Source organism: Acanthisitta chloris, unplaced genomic scaffold (genome assembly GCF_000695815.1).
Source record: "Acanthisitta chloris isolate BGI_N310 unplaced genomic scaffold, ASM69581v1 scaffold8206, whole genome shotgun sequence".
Taxonomy (NCBI): domain Eukaryota; kingdom Metazoa; phylum Chordata; class Aves; order Passeriformes; family Acanthisittidae; genus Acanthisitta; species Acanthisitta chloris.
In genome coordinates, this window is record NW_008676493.1 from 66,607 (window position 1) to 89,350 (window position 22,744).

Here is a 22,744-nt window from a genome sequence, read left to right on the forward strand (position 1 = left end):
TTAGAGTAAAAATGAAAATGTTTGCATGGAGAGAGGGGAGGCAACTCCTCGGGATGAGAGTTTACAGAAAAGAAAGAAAAAAACCACCCCACTATAAGCAACAAGAATGTTTCCAAAACAGCTTGTAAACCACACAGAAACCTGGCACTGTTACATCTTGAAAAAACAGCTGCACAAGTGTCTTGTGTTTTAAAAGTGTCTTGTCTTGATAAGTGTTTTATGCTTTAAAATAAGCAGTGTGTCAAAGTGATGTGGAACTCAGCTCAAGTGAGAAGGACTCCGTGAGATTTTCTGCTTTCCTTGTGCATGTCTGCGTTCAGAAGAGAGATGATGAACTTGTACAACAGGTTATAAAATGTGTCCTCATACCATGCTTTAAAATATTGCCCAGGCCCTCAGTTACTGTTCTTGGCAAACCAAAATTCTGGGCTCCTGCTTCAGAGTGGGCTCCTGCTTCAGAGTAGTCTCCTGAATGGGAAGTCCTTGACTCTAACCCAGTTTTCAGGGTAGTCGTAGTGTGGATAACGGAGAAGTCATCCTTGGCAGGCAAACTGACCTTGGGAAGATGTCTATGTCTGACATCCTTAGGGGACTAGAAATCACTCAGTCTCTATCTCCAATCAGACCACAGACGGCAGACCAGACTAAGATAATGTCTCCTGTGTGCTTACAACAGCCCACAGCAGAGGTGGTCTTTGACCTCGTACTGCCTGTGGAGGCAGATGAGATCCAGCAGAAAACAGCAGCAAAGCAGCACTCCCAGAGCTGAAGGCCAGGGCTGGGGCAGAACTGCCCAATTATCCCATGCCATGGGGCCGATCTGCGCAGTAGTAAGTTCTTCATGCCAAGAAGTTGTGTAGGTGACGGTAGACTTTTCTTGCTAATGAGAAATGTGCATAAGCAGGGGAAATTAGCCCATGTTGAGCCCTGGGTGATGCAGGCAGATTGTTATCTGTGTCTGAGAGAGGCTAATCTGAAGATAACTAGGGTAGCTCTACATCTTACAGGCAGCAACAGGAACCACATTAAACGATAACATTGGTCAGTCTACTCTCCTTAGTGCAAAGTGTCCCCTTCACTGTACAGGAGTCATTTACTACAAGGAAAATAGGATGCTAGCCTGCATGCCCAGAGGCCTCCTTATTTACAATTAAACTCCTTAAAATTTGAACCTTAAGGTTAACTACATATTCAGCTTTTCCAGACTCTACTGCTAAAAATACACAAACTTTCAGTCATCAAATGGCTAATCTTTATTTAAAAAAAAGTAGTCTTGAACAAGTTCTGCTGCTGGAATGTATGATTTGCTTCATTGAGATGGAATTAGCCAGTTTTGGTGAAAGAAAGGAAAAGGGATCATCTGTCCTAAGGGCATTGATATCTCTGTTGTTATTTTTTGCCGGCTTATTTCTGCTTTTTCTCAGGCTAGTCAGGCCCAGAGCTGACAACATTTTCTTACTGTTCCTCAATCACACGCTCCATGATGCAACAATAAAGGAAAACATTCCTCTGAAGTAAATCAGAAAAATCGGCTCTGCTTACAGTACAGCAGCAGAGTTGCCTGTCAGTCTATACACAAAGCATACAAAAAAAGGTCTGAATAGTTGTGTTGGTACCTCAGTGCTGAACAATGTCAAGAGCTCATCAGACAAAAAGCCTTCCTGCAACCCAATAAATACAGGTGGGCTTGGTCAGGGCTGGTGATGCACAGTTGACTGAGCCCCTTCAGCAATCTGTGCCTCAGCCTATAAAATCAGTGCCATGACACTGACTTTCTTGGGAAAAATGAGCTGAATTCAGCTCAGTAGGGAGGGGAAAGGGCAGCTTCTTGGCACACTGTCAGTGATGCATCAAGGAGGTTGGCTGCTGCAGAGCAATTCAGCCACAGTTTTGTACTGATTTCCCACCCACCCCAACAGAGCTTTCCTCCTGCCTGCACCCTCCTCTCCTGGCACCACAGAGCAGCTCTGATGGGCTCCTGCCTCTGTGGTCAGCCTCTTTTCAGCTTCACCTGCAGCACCTTGGAGCCTCATGCAGTCATTCAGCATTACAGGATGTGACCTCATCCTTGGACACCTACTGCCTCCCTCCACCTTGTTCCCAGACCTCTGTCTCCAGTCTGCCACCCACCCTTCCCAGTCACCCATACCCCCTCCATCCCCTTATCATTTTCTCCTTTCCAGACTTTATTTTACATAACCCAGCACATGGGAGCATCTCTAAGGAAGCATTGCCCCCCACACCATCCTGCTTTCACATCCTCACATCACATTGCTCACTCCTTCCCAGTCATAAGCTGCATTAGGCAGAGAAAGATGGACCAGAGGAGCATGAGGGCATGGACACACAACTGACAGATGAGGGATGGCAAGAGTGTTTCTTGTGACAGCAGCATCAGCATGAAGTTACAGCCTGAACTCACAAGAAACCTCCCTCCTGCCTCTCCCAGGGATGGTGCCCACACGCTTTTCACTTTACTTGTGCTTGTGAGGCTGCAGTACCTCAACTACGAGTTACTGGGACTACTGATGTTTTTGCCTTATATACTTATATATTCACTAAAGTCACATTCTGTAGTAAACTTGAAGATGGCTGGTAGACAAGTCTTCAGGGCAGTTCATGACTTGGCTGCCAAGTCAGTCCTCTCTTTGTCTGCTTTATCGCTGAATAGCAGCATAGGGTGTTAAAAAAACCCACACAACCCCAAAACCAAAAAAAAGCACCACCTTGATCTTTTCACTCTGTAACGTCAGGTTCAGCCTCTTAGCTATTCAGAGGAAATCAAAGCTATAAATAGTCCTACCCTGCTTTTCATGCCTTAGTTTACAGAAATAAGAATTCTTTCCGGTGTTGAAAGCTGCAGGGCTTCCACTGTAGGAGGCTAAAGGAGGTTAAACTGACCATTTCAAAAAGGACTGTGGTACCATTACAATGACAACAGATGTAAACAAATATACTTTCTGATGGGTCCTTCTGCCTGCAGTCTGAATTGCCAGAGGTTGTCTTAAGAGGTTCGACTTGGGAAGGATGGATGTTCATTTACTCAATACTTGGGTTGTCCCATTCCAACTAAAAAGTCCCTTTACATCTGTGCAAAAATAATCCAGGAGCCTTGCAGTGCTATTAGTGCCATATGATGAAGTCTATTTCAGCCTGCAGCAAGCTCAGTTCTGCAATATGCCAAGGGGCATATAATTGCATCTCTTGGGCATTATTGGGCATGAAGTCAAACCAAGTCACTCCAGGCTTTATCCAGTTCAGTCTTGAAAACTTCCCATGAAAATCTGCAAGTGCTACCCAAATAAATGGCTTCATCTTAGAAGTCAGTGTCATGAATACAAGTACATAGGTCAGTTAGCTACAAAGTGAAAGGTCTTTCCATTTTGGTTCTAGATCAGAAGGGATCCCAAAAAAATGCAATTAAAAGTCTTTTTTTAAAATGGCAGATTGTCTTCCTATAGATTGTTTTCTATATCTTCTACTTTTTTCCCCTGAATATTTCCAGAATTTGAAGGTTATTTCTTTAGGTTTTTCTCTGCACTTGTGACGGTTATTTCTCTTTCTGGAAAAAAATATTCTGTCTATCTTCACTCTACTTCCTGATTCCAGCAGGCAGGGTGTTAGCAAAAAGACTTGCAAAATTGAGGAAGCTATTGCAAGAGCTGCCAACACTTCCACAAAAACATTCATATCACAAAGTTCATCTGCACAACTGGTCACTTTCATTAAAGGACCGAAATTTCAAGTAGGCTGCAGTAACTGTGCTATCCTCCTATTTTTTCCCATGACCTCATTTATGCAGAACTTCAATGCTGTTCACATGGGAAGATGCCACCTGACCACAATGTGACATGTTAGTAAGGAGTACTTTGGTCTCTGAGTTTGTTAATCCAGCCTCAGAATTACGTATTAAAATAAACATTAACAAAATAAACCAGGGAAATCTGCCATAGGGGACCACATCTGGCCGTACTGGCCAGGGTGTCAGCAGAGTGCAATAGGCAAGTCCATTGTCAGCATCTGAAGGTGCTTGAGGCAACAGAGAGCATCTACTGGGTTGTTCCTAGTCATTCTGCCTCCTCTTCCCTGCTCCATGCTCACTCAGTGAGTGCCCTCACATAGTACTGGGATGCACTGATCCATGCAGGGACACAGACAGGAATTTGTATCCCTTGTATCTGAGATCTGCTATCATGCCAGGAATGCTCCCAGCCCTCACCTCAGGCTGGCTGGGATGTAAAGATCAGGACTTTCAGAAGCTTTGTTTCGAGCTAAGCCTGAAAGATGAACAAAGTGCATCCCCCTGTTACTCTAATACCCCTCAGTAAACATGCTGCTGCCTGATTGCTGCAGTTTAATTACCATCTGTTACTACTACTGCAGGGCTGCACATGCCCCTTTTATTCTATGCAAATGGTTTAATCTATAATAAAAACCTGGTTTGTTTCCCCCATATGTGCTTGGGATGGAGGAATGGCAGAATAAAAGTGACTGAAGTAACTTTGTAATGATTGACAAAGTTGACTTTGAGAATTAAGCTTGCTTTCACAGCTTTAGACTGCAGCTATTTGGGGTCATTAGGGCAAGAATGTACATTGTGAAATCTTAACCTTTAAATAATCTTTTCCAATTGATTTCATCCTTCCTAAAACCCAGTGTGGAAAAGAAGACCTTTGCTTGTATAAACAGCTGTTTGGTCTCTCCAGCAAGTCCTGCCTTCCTGCTGCTTCTGTGCCTGCTGTAACTCTTCTCTCTGCCCTAATGGACAGAGTTTGCTGGGTGGTGGATATACGAAGTGGTCAGGTCCTCATGAGTTCTCATGGCAAACAGGTGAAAGCAGTTAAATAATTAACTAGGCAGATAAACTGCTGCCATGTGTTTTACTTGAGTTGTGGTCCTCTCCTAAATCCCTACTGTCTGTCTCAAGCATTTTGTATCAACTCCAGACTGCACTTCCTGAGCTCAGTCTGACTTTAAGAAAGGCCAAATAAGGTGACTAGGGCAGACATTGGATTTCTCTATCAATATTCTATTAGCTACCAGACTTGCAATTTTGTAGCAACACTCAGTGATTCCTCTTAAACTGCTTTCAAGTGCAGAAATTGCCTGTACCTTTTCTGTCAAGGTGTATTGTGGGTCCTTACCACAAGCCCATACCCTATAACCTGAAGTACAGCTGCTGTCCATAAACCAGAAATTGAGTATAAGCTACCGTGTCCAATGGCACCATGTCTCTTCCTTCAAAGGAGTTATTAATCATGTTCTGGACATTTTTGTATTACTTGGAGATAATTTATTTTTGCTTTCCTATTTGATTGTGTTAAGGTTATTTCAAGACCTCCGTTACGCTCCAGCTCATTCAGAGTTTGTCTCCAGAGAAGCTGAGAGGGTCAGAGCAGGCAGAGTTTTAATTTAAATCTCCTAATTATCCTGTAATAAATGAAATAACCACACTACAGACAAGACTTCACTACAAACTCCTTCAGATGTACACTCATCAGTTTTGAGGGGTTCAACCCAGCTTTGACCCCATGGGTTGGAAGAGTTGCTTTTGAACAGTTATGTCTGGTGTCAGATTGTCCCACGCAGGTATGGCTTAAACAATCATAGAATCATAGAATTTAGGGGTTGAAATGGACCTTGTAGATCATCTAGTCCCAAACTCCCCGGCCTTGGGCAGGGACACCTCCTCACTAAATCAGGTTGCTCAAGGCTTCATCCAACCTGGCCTTGAACACCATCAGGGTCAGGGCAGTTACCACATCCCTGGGCAACCTGTTCCAATGTCTCACCATCCTATAGGAAAATATTTTTTCCTCACATCCAACCTAGACTTTCCCTCCTTCATTTTGAACTCATTTCCCCTGGTCCTGCCATTGCAGTTCCTAACAAAGAGTCCCTCTCTGGCTCCTTGTAGGCCCTTCAGATATTGAAAAGTTGCTATGAGGTCTCCACACAACTTTCTCTTCTCCAGGCTGAACAGCCCCAAGTTCCTCAGCCTGTCTTCATAGGGGAGATGCTCCAGTCCTCTTAGCAATTTCGTAGCCCCCTCTGGACTTGTTCCAACAGTTCCATGTCCTTCTTATGTTGAGGACACCAGAACTGCATGCAGTATTCCAGGTGGAGTCTCACAAGAGACAATGAACAAGAACAGCAACTCCACAACATGGGGTCATGTGAACTGCTGCTGGAAACTAAGCCTCAAAGTGAGCAAAGCCAGTTGCAGCAATGAGGAAGGCAGGAGCATGATTACAGGAGTGGGCAACCATGGCAGGATCAGGCCAGCCTCAAACCCCTTAGGACATGAGCCTGAAGGGTTCACTACTAACTTGGCAAATCAATTCCATTGTTATTTATATAAAAAAATTCTCATAATATGAATAATATGTTCTTCTTTATTCTGTGCAAGTGCAGATACTTCTGTTTAGTGTAATTTTGTGTATTTGGAAAGGAATCACATCCTCTTTTTGTGTTGGGTTTTTTTTTTTGTGCAGAAGAATTTGGGAAACAATTACTACACATTCTGCACCAAAACTTATGTGAAAGACTCCCGAGAAGTATGTGATCCACTCATGTGTATCATGAAATCAAATTACTTTGAGCTATTATTCATAAAATTTCCCAGAAAAAAAGAAAGCATTATCCTGAATTTATGGTGCTAGATCATTCTTCTCTTAAAGGACTTAATAGAAATCTGTGGCAGGTGTCTATGTAATGCCTTGTGAGAGTAAAAGCTACTGTCACTACCTGCACCAAGTGGTCTATGGTTCTCAGATGCTTCCTTCAAGCTCTCATTATATGTTACTTCAGAAATGCACATTTATTTTAAACATCTGATTCTTTTCTTTCAAATACTGTTACAATGGAGCTGGTGTCAGCAGAGTAGCTTCTGATTGTCTATACAAAAAGAGGAGAGGGAACTGGGACCTGAGGTTACCACCAGTTTGGTGACAACAGCCAAGGGTAAGAGTCACCTGAGGAAATGGTGTTCAGTTTCTGAGGTGTGTGAGGCTAGGGCTCCATCTCGGAATGAAACAGAACTAAGGGACAACCTCAGAACAGAAAGTGCACAAAGTAGCTGAGATTTTAGCAGAGATTGAGAGGTAGCTCCCAATACCGCACCGCTAAATGGAATCAACCTTGTAACAAGCTTTAGTTATGGGAGATTTACAATGTTTTGAGTAAGAAGTAAGTAATCCTTCAGGCCAAGAGCAAAACCACAGATGCAAGGGAAAGTTCACAGGTTTCTCAACTTTCTGATGTGCCATGTGGTACCTGGTACCTGTCGTTTGTTCTCTACCTTATGTGTTGATGCCACCAGGATTTAGCTCTCCTGTCTCTGGAGGAGTTACAACCAAAGATGAAGACCCAGAAGAAAATCTTTTAACTCCATTCTCCTATTTTATGATTCTAAGGGCTACTTCAGAGAAGAAGTGAAAATTTCCCACAAAACAAAATGGAAAGAAGTTTCATTTCTTGGTCTTCTTACATAGTGGGTTCATTGGGGATTTCCATTTGTAAAAAAAAAATTACAATTAAATCCAGTCTTCCCCTCAGAAAACTTTTACTTCCCTAAATATTTCATCAGACATCAACAAAGCAGATCTGATTCACAGAAAACAAAGAGAAAAACAATGAACCACCATTATTTGGCACTACAATGCTAGGAAGATTCTGGGCTCTTTTTTTGTCCTTCGTTGAATGGCCATCTCTATATAGATCACAGGGGCTGGGCAACAACCTCTGTACTGTCATTATGACACCAGGGAAAGCCTCTCCAGACACTCTCTGAAATGTAGGAAGGGATGAGAATGGCTTTTTACAAGCAGCTGAGCTGCAAAACTTGCTATATAAAGCTGCATATCATAAGAGATGGATATCACTGTAGAGATGGCACAGGGCAATCATGTCAAGCTCTAAGGACAGCACATCCTTCTTTGTGCCTCTTTTAGTGCTGGGATTGCACTGAGTCCTCCTAAGGACAAGAAGCAGCTGGCAAGGTGCTTCAGGATAGTAAGCTGAGATGGGTTGCAGCTTGAATTTTAACTGAATGAAGGCTTTCTATAAAATTGGAACTATGTATATCAAGGCAAATTCAGCTTTCAGTTTACATATGAATGCATCAAGTCTGTGAAGTCTAGCGAGTTGAACTGAGGTAATGAGGAGAAGAAATTGTTCCCACTTCTTTGAACCCTTTTAGGAGGAGCCAGCTCTCAGAAAGGTTTCCATGGGGCACATTACATAGATCATTGCTTATGTGTCAACTCAGAAAGGAAATACTAGGAGTAGGCCAGCAAAACCAAAGCTGCATGGTCCCCACAACAGCTGAGAAGGAGGATTCTTAAAAGGCAGGGGCATTACAGCTGGTCCTTTTGAAGAGCACTGAAAGGGCACCAGCTCTGCTGCACTTCATGCAGACTCAAAGAGCAGGTAGCTCTCCAGAGGATTCACCTCTGTTTGTAATGTTTAGTGGCAAGCTGAAGCTTCCTTGTAGCAAGAATGGAAGAACTAAAGAGAGACTTTCTAAAGCTGAAGACTAGATGCCTGAAAAAAACCTGCCAGTCCACAGTGGTCCTCAGGCTATGCAGCTGGGGTGCTTCACTTCAGGAATGTAACACCAAAATTTCAACTGACTTGCATTCCACAGCAAGACAACATCTCAGGGTGCTCAGAGACCTCCTACCCTGACACTTATAGAACATCAGGGAAGAGTGAAGGGCACTTCATTAAGCTGAGCCAATCCAGATGTCCCACACTACTTGTCAAGGAAGCTCAGGTTCTAGTCTTAATCTGGACAACACATCATTTTATTTCTGAAAAATTTTATAAGTCAGTGGAGTAATGCAGAATCAATAAATCAAAGATAATGTATTAGATTACTCTGTGACACTGAAGATTTACCATCTCCCCTTGTATTAGATATAGTACTTTGGTTTTACTAACAGGAATTAGTTCAATTTCTTCTAAATTTAAAAGCCAGGCTACTTACCCTGAATGAGAAAGGAAGCAAAAGCATGGCCAGTGTGTTCCTGTCAAAATGGTGCTGGATGGAGAACTGAGAGGCTTTCTACAGCTCAACACTGACAGAACTCCAGCTAAAAATAATGTGAATATCTACCATAGGAATGCATGAGCCTCGTGGCCACTGGGATTGCTGCACATGTGATGGCAGCTCTCCTGATTTTTGAATGAGAGCTGAAATTTAATTACTCTCCTCCACTGACTTTGCAACTTGCATGAAAGTGGTGGAAACTGATTTAATTCTTGTTCCTACCAGAAAGCTGCGACTCTGAACACATCCTTTGCGTTAAGTTAGTGATAAGTTAGAAACAGCAAGCAAGTTTGAAAAGCATGGCAGAAAACTCTCTCTAGCTAGGCTAGCTCAGTGACATTGTTGTAGTACATTTGACTTCAGCTGTCCTCAAAGACATCAGATTTTATGATACAGGACACAAGTCAAGAAGTAACATTTCTATAAATGACGTATTTTTAGGATAGCAAGATTCAATTTTTTAACTTTTATCCAAAGGAAAACTTGAATCATCAAAAGCTAATTCCCCACCATACAAAATCTAAGCCTTAGGTCAAGTTCAAATAGCTAAATAAAAGGTCTTTCCCCACCCTGCAGCTAACCCTTGCCCTTGTATTCTTAACTGAACACCTGAAGTTGTGGCAAAAGGTTTGCTGTTCCTGCCCTCATGAAGGAGCACTGAATCCCTGCAGCTGGGTGCTCCAAGGAGCAGGGAGATGAGAGAGAAATCTTTCCAGGGGAATGCAGCAGCCAGACAGGCAGCTGCACCCTGTGCAGGAGCAACGCTGTGACAGTCTGCAGTCTGGGTTTGAGATTAGAAGAGATTAAGAGATTCAGTTGTCCCTCTGGCTTTAAAGTCTGTTTATGGTGCAGAGGTATGCGAAGAAACATATGAGAAGGAAAAAACTCATTTGAGCAACTGTCAAATTCATTTGAGCAAGGGGAAAGAAATAAGTTAAAACATTGATCTGCAGACACACAAGTGTTTTAGCAGAGAATAAAACAGATAACCTGGGGAGCTGCTTTGGGGCAGAGCTCAGTGATGGAGGATTTGGATGTGTTCATATAAATCAACAGTATGAGTTATTTGGATGAACTCTTTTGACTGCATGTTTCTATGACTATCCTAAAATTCAGGTGTTTACAAATATTCCTTAGAAAGTGGAAACCATATGTCTTACACATCCATTTACACAGGGAGCTGCCTTATGGGTGTCTGACTGAACTCATTTTCTCCACGGCAGACCTGGCTCTCCGACTGGGAACAGCCCCAACACCACCAGCCACGAGACCCATCTGCATCCCAGAAGCAGTGAGACATTCAAAACAGTTTAGGAGTAACTGGTTGTTCAGCATGTCTGTATGAGGTACATGAAAAGGTAACATAGCAGATGTCAGACAACTGGTGACCTCCAAATTCAGTGGCAGAGAGTCAGAGAGTTAACAAGGCTTAGTCTGCCAGAGCCTCGTGCTTTCCCCAGGACTTCCACCTGGTGAAAGGCAGCTCCTCTTGCTTGATCAAAGCACTGGCCCCCTCATCTGGAGGTGCTTTATTTTCCTGTTGCAAGTCTGTCTGTAAATGATAACAGAAGGTGCAGAACCGCAGGGGAGCTGAGGTAAAGCAGCTGCAGGAAATATTAACTGAACTACACCATGAAAGCAAGATCTGCTGCCAGTTACAAGAGGAACCTGCTCAGTGCAAGTGAGATTGCATAAATACTGGTGATCACAAGAGGGTTCAGTACAATAACCAGAGCAAGACTAAAAAATGTAAAGACCTTACTTGATTTTTCTTCTTTAATGTTGTACTCGAGCACACCAGGAGCCTCGTTCTGCACCGGCAGGCGAACTGCAAGGACCATGTTGTTCACATTACTCTCTTTCCTAACCAAGAATATCTGCAAAAGGAGAAAGGAATCAAGAGCTTAGCTACGTTATGTGAGCTTCTGAACGTTATTTTAGGTCATTGGCAATGAAGAGTTTTATCAGTACAATCCAGTTTTAATGGTCTTATTTTAGCTTTGTTCCACTTAGTTGAGCTTTATACAACAAAAAATAATGAATAAAGGGACATTTCATCTGGGTGAAATTCAGACCTGTGAAGGAATCAGCAAAGTTTCTGTGCATCACTGATGCCCCACTTAAACCTAAGGCAAACTATAAATGAGGAGTATAAAACTGCACTGACAATTTGTCAATTGACACTCCTCACACAAGTGCCCTAAATCATGGATAAGTCACCCTAGAATGTCCCAGTCCAGGTCTAAAGCAAGGGAGTCACTTGTACCTAGAGTGATAAGTGAAAGGATTTGAGTGTCCATGAGTGGAAAATAAGGCCAAAGGCTCTCGTGGCCACAGTGTCTCATGGCAGAGGTTTTTAAAACCAGAAGATCATTCAGGCTAGCAGGTACCCTGTGAGGACTCTTCTCCAATCCTCTGGGTGAAGCCATGAGGCCAGACCAAGTTGCTCAGGGCTTTGTCTGTAAAAGTCTGGAGAACCTCCAAAGGTGGAGACTGCACAGTTGTCCAGGATTGTGTCTTTTGGGGATTTTTTTTATCTCCAGTGATGGAGGCTCTACAGCCTCTTGGGCAACATATTTCAACATCCAATCATCCTGATAGTAAAAAAGCTTTTATTAATGTTTAAACAGAATTTCCTGTGTTTCAATTTATGCCTACTGCACATCATCCTTTCACAGGATACACTGAGATTGGTCTGTCTCAAACCCATCAGTTGTTCATACACATTGATCAGAGTCCCCATAGTCTTTAGCTGGAACCAGTGGAACCAGTGTACCCATTGGTTCCCACCAATGAGACCACTGGAATTAAACCAAACTGAACAACAAACAAACAAATAAAAAAAGCCCAAAACAATCAGGAAAGGAGATAAGAGAAATAGAAAAGAAAAAAAAGATAAAGAAGAAAAAAGAAAAATACCTCGTTCTATGTATGGTGTGAGATCCTTAGTGTGCTTTGTATTAAAGCTCATTGTCAATGATATTTTTGGCTTGTATCTTGAAGATGCAGACACAAATTAATTCACCTTTATCTGTTCTTTGATAGCAAGCTTTGGCAGGAGAGAGTCAAGGTATTTTAAAAAAACCTGAGTTTAAAAATCAGGCTAATTTGGAGTCTAGATATTAATATCAGAAAGAAGTGTGAGTTGATAAAATCATTAATTAACTGTAATGTATGGAAATCTATCAAGAAAACATTAATTTCTTGGACAGAGGAATTTTAAAAAAAGCTTGTTTAGAAGCCAGGACCTTTCCCTGCATGAGTCCCAGTCAAAAGGGCATCTGTGGTCACTTTGAAGCACTCATGGTGAACACACAGCTTTGGGGCAGCTTCACAACCTCACACAGGGCAAGGTTATGGCCTCTTCCATTCAGAAGAAATGGAGTGCCAGGGGCTCAGGCCCACCAGCAGGGCAGAGAAAACACAAATAAACTCATGGCAAATAGGTGCAGGCCTTAAACAGGTTGATTTCTAGCACAGGCCCTCACCTTGTATCACAGAAAATATCTGTAGGTAGGAGACAGGTAGTATCTGCAGGTAGAGGCTCTCCCCTCCCCAGGTCCTACTGCCCCCGTGGTAGCACTGTCCCTCTAACCATGACTGTCAGACAGCACCATCTCACATTGCATTGGTCAAGTGCTTTATCTGAAATTTAATCTAAGCAATGAGAGGAATGAAACCTGGAAATGAGTCACTTCTGTTTTCCTGATCAGCATGCCTGGTTGCCATGGCTCCAAAGGCTAAAGCTGGACCATGGCTGTTCAGATAAGTGGGAGGTGAGGTTTTTGAGCAGTACATAACCCTTCTGCCTGGGTCAGGGCTAGTACTGAACCAGTCTCTTCTATTTTCACCACTGGTGGGAACAGTGCACAGGCAGGAGAGGCTGCCTTTGCCATGGGACACCTCTGAGGCATCACCTCTTCTGTCTGCTCCAGACCACAGCTGAAGACTGTGCCTGAGGATGACATAAGCAGGAGGAACAGAGGTAAGATGTAACCCCAAAGCCACTCAGAGTTGGGGAACTCCCTGCATGCAGGTAGTGGGTAATGGCCAAGGATGCTTAGGGCCATACATTGCTACATCACAGACAGGTCTCCATTTACAGACAGAGCAGAAGAACAAAAAGAATAATTTCCCCAAGCTGTTTGAGAAGTCTGATCCAGGCTGAGGTGCACTGCACAGCCCAGACTGCTCAGGTGAGTCCCACTGGACGGTGTCACTCGGCTGTGCCAACAGGTCCAAACATCCTCAGAGCAGAAGTGAGTGAATTGCCCATGTGCTCTGACATCAGTTCAGGCCATTTGCACCTGCTCTTCTCTAAGGACCCAACCAGGACACTACACCCTGCTATGTCTCACCTCTGAGACCTCTGAAATGGGTAGCTCCTCCCTTTGCTGCAGAGCTGTTTTCCTTAAGCAAGCGCTGAGCTTTGCACAGATGTGTAATTTTGTAACACAGTTTATGCAAACTAGATATCAATTATTACACTAAAAATTACTCCAGAATTTAAGGGCCTTTTCTTCAGGGAGTTTTTTTAATTGCTCCAAATTAGGATAGTCACCATACCTATGGGTGTGGTGCTGAATGGGAAGCTATCTCCATGAATCTACATACCAAATAAATAAAACCAAAGGCAAGACTCCATGCTTCCCCAAAGTCAATATATGTCTTGCACCACTAAAGCCTCAAAGGGTAATGGAAACAGAGAGCAGCCTGATAAATAATTTTCCTTCCACATTAGAAAAAGGACTGCTCTCCTAATCACACCACCAAGGACAGGAAATGTGGGTGTCTGAACTGAAACTGCTTCGGACTTACCCCTGCTGTTTCTTTGCCAAGGATCGCAGCAGCCCTTTCCTGGCTCATGTTCAGCTGAAGCCAGACAGGACACGTCTTGATGAGTTTGTCAAGGATGCTGATCCCTGGGAGTGGGAGGCACTTTTGCAGGGGAATGGCCTGACAGAGATGTGTCTCTTGTCTCTCTTCACTGCTATCTCCGATGGGGCTGAAACACAGCAAGGGAGTCCCTGGTAAGCAGAACTGCAAACGGAAAACTTGGGGGGAGTAAGGACTGTAAATGCAAACACAGAGACAGACACAGGCACTTAGATACCAGGAGTGCTCCTCGAGTGGCATCAAACCACAGGCACCTTGCTATGACAGGGGGAACACTCCATCCTAAGGACTACAGCTGCAGGCTGAGGGTGCTTATATGTGTTTCAGAGCACAGGTTTGCAGGGAGCTTTGTGCTGATGCCTATTGGGTTTGGCTCACCTATTGATGCTGCCTAAGCACAGCTACCCACAGACACAGGTAAGGGACACACTGAGGTGGCCAGTGCTGCAGAGGGTTGAGCATGCCTGTCCCCTGGACACCACACTCCAGTAAAAGTGTCAGAGCAATGTTTCACAGCGTCAAAGACAGTGATGTGGCAGAGGAAAGGGGCCAAAGACCTCACCAGTAGCTGGGAATAGGCACTCTCAGAGCCACAGTGTTGGTCTGAAGTGAGCAGGGGCCAGCAGCCTGCAGCTGGCCCTGTGGCCATACCACTGTCAGCACTTCTGCAACCACACATGAGCTGTGATGGGCACTGGTGTGGTATCTTGCCCCAATCTTGGGGCCTCTCAGATGGAGCATGCCAGCAGAAACCAGAGGCACCATCAGCTGCTCTCGAGTTTTGTCAGCCACCCACTGTCCCCAGCTCAGGTAGACTAAGACACTTAACTGTTTAGAAATAACACTGAGTGCTCCCTGTCTCACTGACAAGCTGACACACAGCTGGTGCTGGTGGTGGCAGAGGTGGCTCTGAGCTGGTGCTGGTGGTGGCAGAGGTGGCCACCACTTCACCCCTGCATGCAGAGAGCCACTGGTGGCTGCTCGTGGGTGGAGGGGAGTACTCCAGCTCCACTGTCACTCACAGAGCACAGGAGGAGGATGTGTAAGGATGCATCCAGCAGCGAGTTATCCATTGCAGAACAGATATTTTTGCTGGTTCCCAAAGGCTGATCTGCAGCATGAGAACAATTCCAGATGCAAACAGCTCTAAGTTGCTCAGCATGACCCAGCAGGTCCTGCAGTACAGGACTTACAGGACACAGACATACCAAACCCTTTCCTTTTGCCAAGGGAGGGGAATGAGAGGGAGCACAGGAAACATATGGAGGAACACCAGAGGGACCTTCAGGAAGGAGGAAATGAAGACATTATTTCCCTCTCTTTTTTTTCTTTTTCTTTCCACATTTGTCATTTTGTCCAGTCCTAAAGACATAACTGGAAGCTCCGAAAAGATGCATGGGAGGTGCTGAGTGACAGGAGAGGAGTCATCCTGTCACATCACATGTTAGCAATGCTCAATCTGCTCAATCACACCTTATGTCTCAGAGCTTATTCTCAGCTGTACAACGCATAAGAATAATGTAATTATGCTGTCGAGGTTATTAATGCTCTGGGACATGCTCTCCTTTAGATTTCTATACTGATCAGAGACACAAAGAACTAATTCTATTTATTTTTAGTCCCTGCAGTCTAATGGCAGACCAGCTATGGTGCTGATTCAATGAAGTATTTATACACGTGCTTAGCACTGCAGGGAGTGGAAATACTTGTGCTGAAAGGTCTGATGATAAGACCTCTACTGGATAAGGCCAAAGATTCATGGGGATAGCAGCTTGTCATTCATTTGATTTTACCTGTAAAGGAAATGTAGGAGAACATACACAAAATATGTTTCTCTGCACTAGTTTTCTGCTTAGATGTCAGAACTGAGAACTTTCACTTTTGATTTGGTCTGATTTCAAATCTCCTTCTTTTTCCTTTTACTTTTAAAGATACAGATCTTAACGTAGTGCATTTCAAATAAGGTCAGTCTTAAACTACTGAAAGAAAGTCCTTTCAAAGACCTAACTTAACACAGCAAGCCTACCCCAAAGTCGTTTTTTTATAAAAATAGCCTTTCAAATCCCAAAAGCAACAGAGAGATTTTATTCTTAGTAGTTTTTTTCTTTTGCAACCCTTTGGAGATAACGTTCTTAGAAAATACAGGTGCCTCAGCAATCCCAGTTGCAGTTTCAGGTTATTAGTCCACAGAATCTTGATTTTAATCAATCCATTTTTAAGATCACAGCCAGGACAGTAAGAATGAGAGAACTGTGCTTAAAAAGAAAGCAAATAGAAATAAGTGAAACTCCCTCTTTATTTGTGATAAAAGCTCAGCTTGTCACACAGGTGAGGAAATTTCTTTCAGATGTAACAGCATAGGATTTTAATCAGTATTGTCTGAACATATAGAGTAAACCAGTGGATGACAGCTTTTGGAAGTTTACCTGCTTCATCTTTTGGTTTCTTTACAGAAAAAAACAAACAAAAAAAAAAGCCTAGTAACCATGTGAAAGGAAAACATGTGTTGGATTGCAACATTCATACCTAGTAATGGGAAACAAGTAATGAGCTGAAGGGAAAGAAAGGTGAGTTATAATGAAATGTTCCATAACAGTTAGCAAAAGCTACTCCCCAAATTAGTCACAGAGGCATGAATCTGGTCTTACCAATGATGTGTGCAACCTAGATCTAAAGGAGGCTAATGCTGATAATGTCTTGCTGTGACACCAGAAGGTGAGATGTGTTGCAGTAACTCCAGTGATGCTGAACTCATTAGCCATTAATTATTTTAGGTGAAAAAGACCAACAAAACACTGAAGCCCAGGAATCTCATTGCCTGGAGGGATATGAGGATTATCAGCAAAGAAAGGAAAGTATTACAAACCAATTTGGACCTGGTGAGCACCAGATACATATTGACACTGGCACAGTGTTCCCCAAGGGGGAACCCAAACTTGATGCAGGCACCCAGCCCTCTGCTCCCTCCCACAGACACATTGTCTGAATGGAGCTCTGCTCACAGCAGCAATGGGGGTTTGGCAACAAGAACAGACTGGTGAAGAAAAATAACAAAACTGACCTTTCTACACATGTAGGGCCCCCTTCCCAAGTTTTGGAGAATGGGTAAAAATAGACAATATTTCCAAATTCAGACATACAAGATGAGAAGGAAAGACTCTGAAAGTATATATCTTCATGGAAAATTTATTATTTGAGTGTGTGCAGTCTTTCCATGCAGAAAATTTAGGGCAGTGGATATTTTTTTTTGGCAGAACAGAAATCTAACATTTTTAAGGCCCTCAGGGATGAGGAATCCTCATCTCAAAAGCCAGTCCAGCCTGGAAGGAATTAAGCAGGCTCTTGTACCTGTATGGAGGGAGGAAAACACAGCTCAGTGAAATGGGAGGCTCTGATAAAAGTAAAGGCAAGAAGAGTCATTAATGGGATCAATGGAAACAGGGGAATGTTTGGCTAGACTCTTCCTGTCAGTGAGTTATAACAGATGATGGATAAGTTCCCAAGAGAAGAAGAAGAGGATTGCATTACCCAAGTATCTTAAAATGCCATGTTTAGAGCAGTAGCAAACACTTTATTGAGTCAAATCTGTGCTGGCTAAGAAATGGGAATGAATGACCTAGGAGACCTTTCTCAGCTGTAATGCTGTGACCCATGACACACCAGCTGACGCAGTTATGGCACTGGTGCTTGACTTCTGTCCTGGGCACAGCTGTCACAAGGATTCAGATGCTGGGCTGTGGGAGCACTTAATCCAGCAGTTTAATCTGGCTCTGCAGTAGCTCTGTGGTTGCACAGAGAGGAGGGAGCCCAGGCAGCTCCTGGGTTCTTGCTCTGCTGCCAGTTGAAGGGATTTGCAGAGCCACCACAGGAAGCAGCCAAGTTTTCCTGTCTCGCTCACTCCCAACTCACACATCAGATGATTTCTAAGCTCACGGTTTTCAGAAATAACATGCAGCTCTCTCCTTCTCCCACAATCTTGCAAAACCCTTTGGCTGATACAGGCAGGTGCTCATTTTGGCTAGGTGTGACACAAAGCTGAAAAGCTAACCCTAGAGCTGCTTGCTTTTTTTTTAAAATTGAGCTCTTACTGCAAAGTACCTTTAAATCTTGCAGTGGTTCTGCAAAATTGGACTCAGTTGGGATGCAGGGAGCTGTGTGCTGCATACTGACTGGCAGCACAGGCTAATTAATTGCATGGTGATTACATTCACACACCTGCCCCAGGCTGGCAGAAGGTATCCACTTGCTTGTTGGAGGCAGTAATAACTACAATGGTGATTTGAATTATTGCACAGTGACTGTGCACTGGAGTAATGACACCACCATGACTCATTGCGTTAGAAATTGGGAGCCACACTTGGCAGCTGAATATTCCCAGAAATCATCAGAGCAGCAAGTGGATATAATCCACTGAATTTCATACAGGTGCAAGCCTGGACATATCTTTACAAGAGGTATCAGAAATACTGCCACAAAGCTGCTGACACTTAGGGCTTTCTGGCTGAACTATATAGGGCTGGTCACTCTGAATTTCCCTGGGGCAGCTGAGGCACACAGAAATTGCGTGGAACAGCCGTAGGGACTGTCAGATTAATTCTTCAGTCCTGCACATTTGCAGGTTCTGCCTATCACCAGACCAGATCTGAGAAGAGACATAGGTGTTATTGAATCTAAATCTTAAATTAGAAACAAAATGCTCTGTAGTGCACTGAAAAGGAATGACTGAGGGCCTTAGTGTTGTTTAAATTAGACCAGATGTAAGAATTAGGAGCTAGTTTTTTATCGCTTTTACTCCTCCCCCTGAAAATTAGGAGACATCAAGAGAGAGCAATGGTTTGCTGTGCTGAACTCTAGGAAGGAGATACAATGGTATATTTATATTTATAGCAGAGCAGGAACCACAGGTCTTAAAACGTGTGCCAGCTGGCTTGCTACTGAGAGAGTCAGTGGCTATAAACTCCATGTGCTAGGTGACAGAGCAACTTTTTGCACCAAAGCCACCTGGTGCCTGAAGGGATACCATTTGGGACAAGTCAGCTTATGTCTGAAGCTGTCATCTTTAAACTTCTGTAGTCATTTCATCATAAAACAGAGTGTTAGGAAGATGAGAAGGCAGCAAAGTGACACATTGAAAAACCCATAGCACAATAGCTAACTTTGTGCACCAAATGTGAACCCTTTCTTGCTAGAAATTCAGGCTGTAATAAATGCTTTTTCCTAACAGAGCCAAGAGATGTGACAAAAATCAAAATCAAAACAAAAACTACCCAACAAAACAACAATGTAAACTTCTAAAAGTAGAAAGAGAAGATCTTGAGGTCTTCAGGGATCACACCCAGCTGATTGTCGTGCTTTAGTCAGAAATAAACAGGTTTCTTGTTGTCTGATAGGCAAAAAGAAAGGGAAAACACGTGGGGTCATAAGAAAGCCATGGGAGCTTCCTGCATTGTGAGGTTCTCAGATGTACAGAAAAACTGGATAATGGAAGTGATGTGACAAGCTTGGTGCATTCCACGAGGCAGGTTTGCCTGTTCAGTAGTCCTTCCTACCTTGCAGAATGCTTGTGTTACTGGTCCACCTTGGTGACAAGCTCATAGCTCAGGAAATAGTGCTTCTCAAACTGTGGTCTGTGGAGAGTATGTGGTTGGCAGAGCACTTCCTCCTGCTCACTGCTCCCCTCGTTTCCACTCTACTTAAATGTCCACCCTTTGCTGTTTGGTCTACAGTTGATGCTCTGCATGTCCAAGCCTTTTGGCTCAGCCTGGAAAGGACCATGCTTAACAGCCAAGGCAGCAGCCAATCCAGCTGCCAAAAGGTAAGATAAAACAAGGGTCTCTTAAATATCCTAACACCTCACAGCTCAGCAAAACTCTGTTTCCCACCTACTCCACTTTCTGTTATAGGCACCCTCAACTTCAGCAGTGAAGTTTTGCACCCTGTAATTGAATTCTCACTTCTGTGAGATTTTCTGTACCTGCCACAGATTTCCAAATGTTTGCTTCTGTGAAGTCTAGCAGGAGTTTGCACACAACAGACTGAAGGCATCCACCTCTCCCCAGCTGGACCCTGCCTGCGCATGTTTACACGTTTGCCAAAGGAGAGCAAGTCATCCCCCTGCCTGGGAGCTCCACTAATGGCACAGAGGGTTCAAGTGTGGGACAGCTTCCCTGTCCTTAAATCACTCACCAGCTCACTGAGTCCTCACCACCCTGGTCACATAAACTAAGAGGAAATTACAAAAATGAACAAGTGCTATTATAGTCCTGGGGCAGAAGGGTGTCATGACCACCTGTGGAGGTGGAAGAACAGGAATGTCAATTATTCTGTATCAAGCGGCCACAGAGTTTTCTGCTCATGTATGACACCAGACTGCTGTGTTACACAGCATAGGGCTCAGCTTAAAGATCTGATAGATCAGCATCACACTGAAGGAACTGTATGGACTTGTACTGTCAGCTGCAGAGCACAGCAAGGACAGCTGAGCTAGCTTGCAGGAGCTGAGCCTCAGGAGCAGGCTCTGCACAAAAACATTTTGCTCTCTGGCAGAATAACCAAGTTTATGACAAGCTCAGGTGCTCTGGCTGCTGCCAGTAGCAAGTTTAAAGCTAACACGTGTATTTCTCCTCATTACTGCCATCATGCAGGCAAAGGACGTGACTGCAGATTACCTGCATTTGAATTGAGCAGAGCCTTGCCCCCATTCAAAGATCATGAGTCAGTTCAGCTCTGCAGAAGCCTTGGTGGGTGAGATCTACTGATGCTGGGAGGGACATGTAACCACTGTCATTCACCAGGGCATAAACCTGGTGTTTATGATCAGTGGTGGTTCTCTAACACCAGGAGCAGCAGGGACAAGTTGCTTAGGAGCAGAGAAGGGGGTACTTGTAGTGCTTCCCCATAAACCCTCCAACTGTTCTTCCTCCCGAATTAGTCAAGCTTAGTCGTAAGTGCCTACAGGGCAGCAGTGGCAATAGCCCTGTCAGAGCCTCTTGTTTGGCCCTGTCAACAACCTCTCAGCAAAAGAATTCTCTCTAGGAGCAGGGATGGGCAGCTAAATATTTCTTAAGTTGCCAGCTTCTCTGTTTCCTAGGTTCATTAGGTCTCTCCCTCTATTTAAACACACAAAGGCACATATACTATAAAGAATTGTGTATGCAATAAAGCCCCAAACAAAATACAAGTGAATTCACATTACTGACAATTCTCAGGTCAGCTCTACTAACAAACAAACCTTCTCATAGTCACAGCCATGACAGAGAGAAACAAGAGAAAAAAATGAACATCAAAAATTCCCTGAAGAAAGAGTCCTTCTTTCAGAGCTCTTTTTTTTGATCTTCAGCATTTCCAGCATTTGTTAACACCAATGGAATATGCTGCCTGTGGCCCCACAGTGGACTGGGGCTACAATATCCTATTGATGTAACATGCCTTGGCTTGTATTCACATCACAGACTGCACTGCTGTCTTTATGTAACCTTGAATATATATTTTGCATTCAACAATTTGTCTCTCAAACATCAACCATCTTTGTCTTTTCACTCAGCCAAAACATACTTTTGCAAGTCAAAACTGCTTTGCAGGTTTTATTGGCTCTAATCCCTTACAAACAACAGAGGGTTAATGATAAGTCCTTCTCCCTCATTTTCATAGTCAGAAATGTTCAGGGCATTTGTCCTTTGCCTATTTCAAACTCAGATTATTCTCTTAGGAAGTGATAGAAATGTATCAGCAAAACTAAACATTTTTTTCTTTGTGTGCAGGCACTGAAGGATTGTTTATATTCCTGCAAGGCCCTTTCAGTGCAAAGAAGAGAGCTGCTGAAATGCCAGCCTACTCAGGGTCAGAGGGCTAGAGAAAGGACATTTTCCTGAACAAAAATCTGCAAATTTTTCAGGATTATTCTACTTCAGCTTATCCAGAACGGCTTATATAGGGTGCAGGAACCAGAAGCAAATGCTGAGAAGAGGAGAAACAACTTTCTAAGCTGTAAAACCATAAGGAGGCCTCAGATCTCCCTCATCTTCCCATGTCAGTGCTCTAGAGGGACCCAGCTGAGCCACCAACTTGGGAGAAGACAGATGGATTTGTTCTCTGTATTCCAAAAACATCTGAAGTGTTGGAAGCCCAGAGCATGCTCCACTTTGACTGCAGGCTCAGGGCTATGCACAGAGGTTTTGCCCTTTCCCAGCTCATCTGCACAGGAAGGAAGAGAGGAATGGAAACCCAGGGAATGCTTTCCTATATTGTATTCAATTAACAAAGAGGGGAAAAGGAAACGGAAAATAAAGGGGAGGGTCAAATTTCCAATTCAAACTTCATTAAGAATAGACTGTAGTTTTGCTTCGATAAAGCCATTTTATTTCAAACTCTATATATTACAAATTATTTGAATCTGCATGATCTGTTAGAGCCAAAACCCTGGGCAAAAATGGTAAGAGAAACATCAGACTAGTTATAAAAAGCTACGGTTTTGCTCACACTGTGAGTGTATTGAGTGTAAATATATGAGACACACGAGACATGAGGGGCTAACCACACAGACTTGCATAACACTGAGCAGTCTTCCTCTCTGCTAAGAAATACCTGCAAAAGCTTATCTCACTTATGATTTGCAACTAGAAATGGCCATTTTGCCAAGGGAAATAAATCCCCTGGTCTTTAATTCTGCAGTACCTGAAGGAGCAGAGCACTGTCTTCCTGATGTCTCCCCTCTCATAAGGCACCACACAAAGGGGCTTCAAACCAGCCATTCACTTGCTGATCTGCAGGCTTACTTACACATGAGTATTCATATTT

The 22,744-nt window shown here is 43.6% G+C and overlaps 1 protein-coding gene across 1 annotated transcript in view; it reads right to left on the reverse strand.

Moving 5' to 3' along the window:
• Nucleotides 1-22,744, reverse strand: part of RIN3 (Ras and Rab interactor 3) — a 65,898-nt gene that overhangs the window by 33,686 nt on the left and 9,468 nt on the right. Inside the window, exons 2-3 of the mRNA XM_009076168.1 lie at nt 13,871-14,057; nt 10,815-10,929 (exon numbers count right to left, since the gene is read on the reverse strand). Of these exons, the coding sequence (XP_009074416.1) occupies nt 10,815-10,929; nt 13,871-14,057 (302 nt within the window). The remainder of the gene's footprint in view (nt 1-10,814; nt 10,930-13,870; nt 14,058-22,744) is intronic.